This window comes from Mus pahari, chromosome 19, assembly GCF_900095145.1.
Source record: "Mus pahari chromosome 19, PAHARI_EIJ_v1.1, whole genome shotgun sequence".
Taxonomy (NCBI): Eukaryota; Metazoa; Chordata; class Mammalia; order Rodentia; family Muridae; genus Mus; species Mus pahari.
Genome location: NC_034608.1, coordinates 12,332,888 through 12,340,393, shown reverse-complemented (window position 1 = coordinate 12,340,393; position 7,506 = coordinate 12,332,888). Strand labels below are relative to the sequence as shown.

General features: G+C 55.2%; 2 protein-coding genes across 2 annotated transcripts in view; both read right to left on the bottom strand.

The window, feature by feature from the left end:
* Window positions 1-459, bottom strand: part of LOC110336886 (PNMA family member 8A) — a 12,031-nt gene extending 11,572 nt beyond the window's left edge. The window contains 1 exon segment of the mRNA XM_021219627.2: window positions 408-459. Within this exon segment, the coding sequence (XP_021075286.2) occupies window positions 408-459 (52 nt within the window).
* Window positions 460-3,350: 2,891 nt separating this feature from the next.
* Pnma8b (PNMA family member 8B) lies at window positions 3,351-6,363 on the bottom strand. Its single transcript, XM_021218974.2, has one exon. It carries the CDS (start codon window positions 5,939-5,941, stop codon window positions 3,947-3,949), a length of 1,995 nt encoding a protein of 664 aa, XP_021074633.1. The 5' UTR covers window positions 5,942-6,363; the 3' UTR covers window positions 3,351-3,946.
* Between the last annotated feature and the right edge of the window lie 1,143 nt (window positions 6,364-7,506).

Genomic DNA, 7,506 nt, shown 5'->3' with positions numbered 1-7,506 from the left:
AAAGGCGTGCGCCACCACGCCCCGGCTTCTCGCTTGGTTTTGATACGGGGATTTGAGTAGCCCAGGCTGACCTGGAATTACCTATGTAAATGAGGCTAGCCTTGAAGTGATCCTCCTTCTCCCCGAGTGAAGATGTGTGCTACCACACACATGATGCTAAATGGTCTCTCGGTGACACTGCTTCCCCAGTGTTCAGCTCTGACCCTTGCACAGAAAGGGCCGGCAATTACACGTTGATGGACTCCGTCATTTCTCTTGTTTTGCTGTGTAACTTCCCTCGGGCATGAGCCTGCTTCAGGTCTCTGTTGCCTTACCCGTCCTCAGGCTTCTGCCTTGAGGGCCTTTTCCAGCCCGCAGTCCCGGATATCTAACACAAAGATCTTGTCCTTATCTAAAGAATTCTTCACCTGTGGCCTCTTCCAGGAACGCCACTGCAAGAGGTCCAGAAGGAATCCGCATTGCGCAGCCCGTGCTGCGGTTGCCTTTTCCGCCGCCCGAGGGCAGCCGTGCTCCACCTCTGCTATTTAGGGCTCGCTCGCGTTGCCCCGCTCCTCCAGCAAGGGCTGCGGGTCTGAAACCTTCCTCCTCGCCCCGCCCCGCCCCCCACCTTAGGGCCTCCACTCCTCATCTCCTCTGCTCTCCGTTTTTCGACCCTCAACTTCCTCCGTCCGGAGACTATATGGTTCCTCGTCAATGCATCTGGGATCTGGTTTATCCGTTGCGACCGTTTAACAAACGGTACGACGCTGCTTGCAGCACACACATACGGCGATGCGCACTGGGGCACAAAATATACCCACTCCCACTGCTTGGATCTGACTCTGAGAGGCTCTGCTTTCCCTCCACCCCATTTATCCCCCTTTCTGGGGCCAGGCATGACCCTAAAAAGCCCAGCTCAAAGTTCTTTGGCAAGACTGTTAAGTTTGAATGGGGCACTGGGGTTGGAGAAGGCCGCTCAATCCTGAAGGCAGCAGCAGAAACAGCCACATCGACGAACCAAAGGCTCTGAATGGTCTTCAGTAGATCACCTCTGAGTTTGGGCTCTCCAGACTCCAGGCTTTTCAGAGGTACCTCCCCCAGCCCAGTAAGAGAGCCTTATTTCATCTTTGATCAATGTACCCATCCTCTTGCTGATCTCAAAAGAGCCCATTGTGTGTGGTTGACACACAAATGTGCTAAGGAGCAGTCAGAGCCCTATGAGAAGCGTCATCAGGGGACCCTCCTTGGGAATGTGACATCTGAAGAAATCTAAGGACATCCCAGACAGCAGGAGCAGCCCGTGCAAAGGCCCTGGGGTAGGAGCATGCAGTATTTCCTGGGACCTGGAGGACTAAAGACACAGAAGGGATTATGGGAAATGAGGCAGAGATTGGAAGGGATCTCATGTGTGGACCTCAGTGACAGAGAAAACGTTCAGTGGCCATGGAGATGTCCTGTACCTACAGTGAGCAATGTGGTCACCGCTGGCCATGTGAAGCACCTGAGCAGGTGCAGATGGGACTTCAAAACCAATAGCAGTGTTTAGCTTTATTCTATTTGCATTCCGTGTAAATTGAATTGCCTCTAGGTGGCCAGTGGTGACACTAAGAAGGTCCAGATCACTGTAAGATGTTTGGTTTGGAGTTGTGTTGACATAGCAAGCTCTTCCGTGTCAGACGTGGCTGCTTAGAGAAGCCCCCCCCCCGGGGTGCCATGTTGGCATTCCTGGCAGTGAGACACAGACCAGGCTAAAGGGACTGTGAGGTCAAACAGGAGCTACAACCCGACTGCTCTTCCGAAGATCCGGAGTTCAAATCCCAGCAACCACATGGTGGCTTATAACCATCCGTAACAAGATCTGACGCCCTCTTCTGGAGTGTCTGAAGACAGCTACAGTGTACATTACATATAATAAATAAATTTAAAAAAAACAAAAACAAACAAAAAAAGAGCTACAGCAGGGTCTGGTGGGGGGGGTGTGGGGGGGGGCTGCAGGTTGCAATAAAAGTGGCAATGCCCATTATTGATTTGGAGTATAGAAAGGTGAGAGACACTCCAGATAGGGCCTCAGGAGCAGGAGCCAGGGACGTGTGTCAGCCATGCCCCTCACCCTGGCACGCACTCACACCACTGTCCAGACCACAGAGAAAAATCAACAACTAAGATGCTTCATTGCTTCATTTGAGGATCCCGGGTCACACGGCACACAAGGACAGGTACCTATAATTATGCAAGGGAAAGTGACATGTGGGGCCCTCCCCAGCCACCAGACCCCAAGTCCATCGGCCTACATGAAGTGGGGTTTCCTCTCCAGCCCACAGGCCCCTCTGGCCTGCTTCTCCATCTGTCCCCTTCATTGCCACTGGTCCTGGGAAGCAAGGAGAGGGGCCGCCTCCGAGTACAAAGAGGTACAGAAACCCCTTGCAGTTTCTGTATGTCCCCACCGGGGAGCTGGACAGTTCAGTCTGGGTGTGAGGCTGGTCAGAACTTCTGTTCCATCCTAGAGGATCCAGGTACCACGAACCGGTCACTTCCTGGGGATAGAAAGTTGAACACACGCACCCCCACAGGCACGAACACACGCACACTCGGGAACAAGAGGGTGCAAAGTGCTGTGCAGGGCAAAGCATTATCTACACATGGAAACACGGAGCTGGGCAGCCCAGCCGGGGCTTCTGGCACGGGGTACTACAGGAAAACACACAGCTGAGGTGGCTGCTCTCAGGGACAGCTGAGGGCTGGAGCCTGGCCAGCAGCAGCCAGGCTTAGTTAGGGACCAATGAGGCCAGGATGGGGCACAGCAACTGCTTCCTACGATAGGGACACTTGACCCTTTAAGGGGATCTGGGGTATATACTGAACACGGGGTGGGGGGGTGAACAAGGGACTCCATTGTTATATTAAGTCAAGAGTTACAAGGGCAAACAGCTGAGGAGTGGCCAGTGACAGCTGGGGAGTCACAGTGGGAGGGGCAGGGCTTGTCAGGAAATCCAGAAATCTGGATTTCACCTAAGTTTTCCAAATCAGAACATTTTGGCAGGGTATATTACCAGTTCAACCTGTCGACAAGGGCTGGGGTGGGAGTGGGGGAGTTGACTTCCCCTCTTTCCCACCTGCAGAGCCTCAGGAGGGTGGGCTAACGCAAACGCCTTCCCTTCTTTCTCTTTTCCCCTCCCCCTCTTATCCCTCTTCCTCCAGCCCCGCCTCCCAGCATTCCCCTCCTCTCCTCCCATTTTTATTCCTCCTCCAGTTCTCAGCCCTCTCAGACTTTCATTTATGGAATACCTTCCCCTCAACACACACACACACACACACACACACACGCACAGGCGCTCACACGCATGTACACACATGCGCACTCAGACACACGCATACACACACGCACACGCGCGCGCGCGCGCACACACACACACACACACACACACACACACACACACACACACACGGCCCTTAACCCTTCCAAGATCCCCTAACGCCCATAGTGCCCAACACTCTTGCTTCTCCCTAAGGCTCAGTCAGGGCCAGAGGTGACTCCCAGTAAATCCTAACTGTTCGGCCAGAAACAGGTGTCTGGAAGGATGGGCGGGCAGGCAGGAGTGCCAGGCACCTTCACACACTCACGCGGGAGGCGTGGGAGGGGAGCTCCAGAGGTAGAGCAGAGACCCCTCGGTGTCTTCAGGCCCATTTCTCCTCCGCACCCACCGGCCACTGCATCCGAGTGTCTTGTCTCTTTTTCCTTGTCGTATCTAGGCTGCAGCCATAATGATCGCTCGCGCCATCGCCATCTGTTCATAGAGCTGAGAAGGAAAGCTGGGCACCGACCATAGCCAGCCAGGGACGCGGCAGAGCACAAAGCAAATGAACACGGTTAAGCGAGAGGGGTGCTGCAGGGAGGAGAGAGAATAGGAGGAAAGGGGGGAGGGAAGTCCACACACAAGAGACAGAGCTTGGAGTGACATCTGCGGCACTAACGGCATTTGGGCGCCCGCCTTGGGCCCCTGCGTGCTTTCTTTCCGCGGGTAGACTTGGGAACAGCAGCTGGCTGTCCCTTAGCCTCGCCAGCCCTGGCACGGGCCCCGGCGCCTGCGGATCCCTTCTTCTTCTTGTTGTTGTTCCCCGCATGGTCCTCGGTTGAAGCCCCACTCCCCGTTTTCTTCTCTGGGGTGACAGCCCGGCCACGACCGCGGCCACCCCTGCGGGTTTTGCGTGCTCGGGACGCGGTGGAGACCGCGGTGGCGCCGGCCGGTGGGAGGCCTTTGGAGCCGGTGCGCGCTCTCTTGGCGCGCGGCTTCTTGGACACGCTGTCACCAGGTTCGGACTCTTCGCTGTCAGTATCCTCGGAATCTCCCTCTGATTCTGTGTCTGAATCCTCGTCCGATTCCTCGTTGGATTCTAGATTCTCCTGGGAGGCCAGGAAAGCCAGGACCTCAGATAAACCACCTTTGCTATGGTCACACTTCCGGCCACCACTTCCACCACTGCCCCACCTGCTGGCTTCTTCCTCTCTCACAGCTTCCACCATATCTTGCGCAGCCAGGAGTGCCACCAGCTCCAAGAGGCCACCCTGGTGGCCCTCAGCGGTCCAGCCTCTGAGGAGACCTAGCCCAGACTTCTTTCCCTTAGGGCAGTTCTCTGCTTCAGCCAAGGTAGAAATACATTCCAGAAGATTCCCATCTTCCTCTGCCTTTCTCAGGACCATGGCGTCCACCTGGCGGCCTGCCTCCTCTACCTTCACCCTGGGCCCTGAGGTGTCCTTAGCCATGACGGACAGGACTTGAGGAAGGACATCTTTTTTGTCTTTTTTGTCGCCCCAGCCGAGGGTCTCAATCACAGAAGCGATTTTTAGCATTTCCTCTCTGGCAGAGGGGTCAGCAGGGTCTGTATAAGCCACGATAGCCACAAACTCGGGGCTATCCATTACTTCCTTTCCTTGCTCTTCATTTTCCAGAGACTCGCTGTCGGAATCATCTTCATCGTCATCTTCGTCGTCGTCATCATCATCTTCTTCATCTTCTTCATCTTCCTCATCATCTTCATCATCATCATCCACCTCTGTATCTACCTCCACTGCGGGGGTATCTCTCACAGCCAGTAGCGCGACTAAATCAGGGACCCCGCTCTTTTCGTCTTTGATGTTTAAGCAGATAGACTCTGTCCCAGGAAGGTCTTTCTCTATCTCTTCCTTCTTAGCTTTGTCTGTGACAGTGACAAGTGCCAAGAACTCTCGGGGGCCATCTCCTTCTTCCTGGTCACCCCGAAAGGCCCACTTCTTGGTGAGCTCTTTGGCAGCTGCTTGGAGCGTGGCATACAGGGCCCTCTGGTCTTCATCTACGCTCAGGTCCTCTGCGTAGATCTCCTCTATGACGATACCTAGGCTGTCATCAGAAGAGTCCTCCGACTCACTCCTGGCTCGCCGTCCTCCCCGGCTCCTCTTCTGGCCCTTCTGAGCCGTCAACTTGTGGCTTCTGGATCGGCGCTTGCCTCTCCGACGGCCCCGACGGCCGCTCCTAGCTGCCCCTTCAGAGGAGCCAGCCTTCTTGGCCTCCTTCCCTAATCCCTTGGCCTGGGCCTGGGCCTCCAATACCAGAGGGATGGCTATTTCTCTGAAGTCATCCATGGGCCTTTCATCCAGCAACAGGCGTCTCATCTGTCTAAGGACCCGCGCATCTTGCCCGCGGTCCTTACTCAGGATTTTCCAGATCCCACTCTCTCCCCTAATGTGGATAGGTATGGCAGAGTGATCGAAGTCTGCCCCAAATTCTACAAGGGCTGCCTGAGACTTCTCCTTGGTTACAGCTCTCACAGTCCGAAGCCTGTAGTTGCCCAGGGGCTGCAAGTTCGGGCTCAGGGTAGCTTCGATGTCCGCCTGCTGCAGGCGCTCAGGGATGCCCGTGATCAGGAGGGCCCTGTGTACCTCCACTTCCAGCTCCTTACACCAATCTTGCAGAAGGTTCATCGTCATGGCGCTGCCCGGCGGAGGCTAATCTTAGGTGGGAGGGAGCCCGAGAAAGGGGTGGGCAACTGAACACAGGCTAGGTCAATCCCACTCTGGAAAGGCCACCCGCAGGGTGAGAGTCCAGACTCCGGGTTTGGAGCTGTAGGCTATAGCTACCTGCTAGCTAGCCGGACGCAACAGTCTTCTCCCGGGGCAATCCGAGGGTCCGCAGGGGGCTTACGTGTACGTTCTCCGGGCTGTCCCGGGTTGCTCCTCCCTTCCCTTTGTCCCTGACAACCGAGGTGACTGGACACCGCTGGTGGACAGGAGGGCGACGATCAACGCACCTGATGGCTTGGGGGTGGGTGGGAGCAGCGGCTCGCAGGTGCTCCCGCAGAGTCTGGAGTGAAGCGCGTACCCAGGTCTAGACGCTCAGCGGGGCCGCTGCGGAACGGCAGCCTCAGTCTGCGCCTGCGCAGACCCAGTCACCTCTCCGCCCCCTCCTGCTAGTCCCGGTCTCCATAGTAACACTGCAGGCAGCAGCTGGGGTCTGCCCCGTTACGGTCGCAGCAGTTGCTCTTAAAGGGCCAGGTGGGAAGGGGGGCTTAGGGACTAGTGAGCCAAGAAAGAGGACAAAGTCACTGTGAAAACCACTGAAGGTGATCAGTCTCGCTTCAAGGGATAGAGACCGCCTTGGAAAGAATAGAGGCTTCCACCAGGGTCATTTATTTTGGCTTTGTTTTTTGAGGCAAGGCCAGGCTAGCCTTGAATTTGCCGTGTAGCCAAGGATGACCTTGAACTTCTGATTCCCCTACTTCCGGCCTCCTGCGTTTATAGGCCTGAGTGATGTCTAGCCTGCTCTGGGGCTCGGGGCCAGGGTTTTCTGCATACCGCGCAAGCACTCTACCAACCAAACTACATCCTCATTCCTGTGGGACAGATAGACCTCTGACTAATAAAGCCCCAAATCAAACTGTCCTTTGGAGGTGTGACCTCACACTGGCTCTATGTTTTACCGTATCCTCAATATCAAGCAGAAACGCCCAGGTCAGCTGTCCTTTATGAGCGGAGGTGTATCATTTAGGGTGTGGGGGACTCAGTATGTGGGTACCAGACACATGGAGACCAGCTTCACTCATGGATGTCTCTATATTCTGTTTCTGAAACAGGATCTCACTGTGTAGACCAGGTTAGCCTAGAACTGTGTAGCTCAGGTTAGCCACAAACTCAGATCTGCCTCTGCCCTCTGTCCTCTGTCCTCTGCCCTCTGCCCTCTGCCCTCTGCCCTCTGCCCTCTGCCCTCTGCCCTCTGCCCTCTGCCCTCTGCCCTCTGCCTCTGCCTCTGCCTCTGCCTCCTGAATGCTGGATTAAAATTGTATGCTAGCACACCTGGATGATCCTTTTGGGTTTTGATTTTTGAAACAGGCTATCACTATATAGCCCAGGCTAGGCTCAAACTCCTGGTAATCCTCCTGCCTCAGAATACTGGGATCATAGGTGTGAATCACTGTACCCAGATATTCCAAATTCTTTTCTTTGAAAGTTTTGTTTTATTTATGATTAGTGTGTGTGTGTGTGTGTGTGTGTGTGTG

Bases quoted from the DNA above. Each gene is read 5' to 3' on its own strand.
- Pnma8b (XM_021218974.2), bottom strand. From the start codon at position 5,941: ATGACGATGAACCTTCTGCAAGATTGGTGTAAGGAGCTGGAAGTGGAG.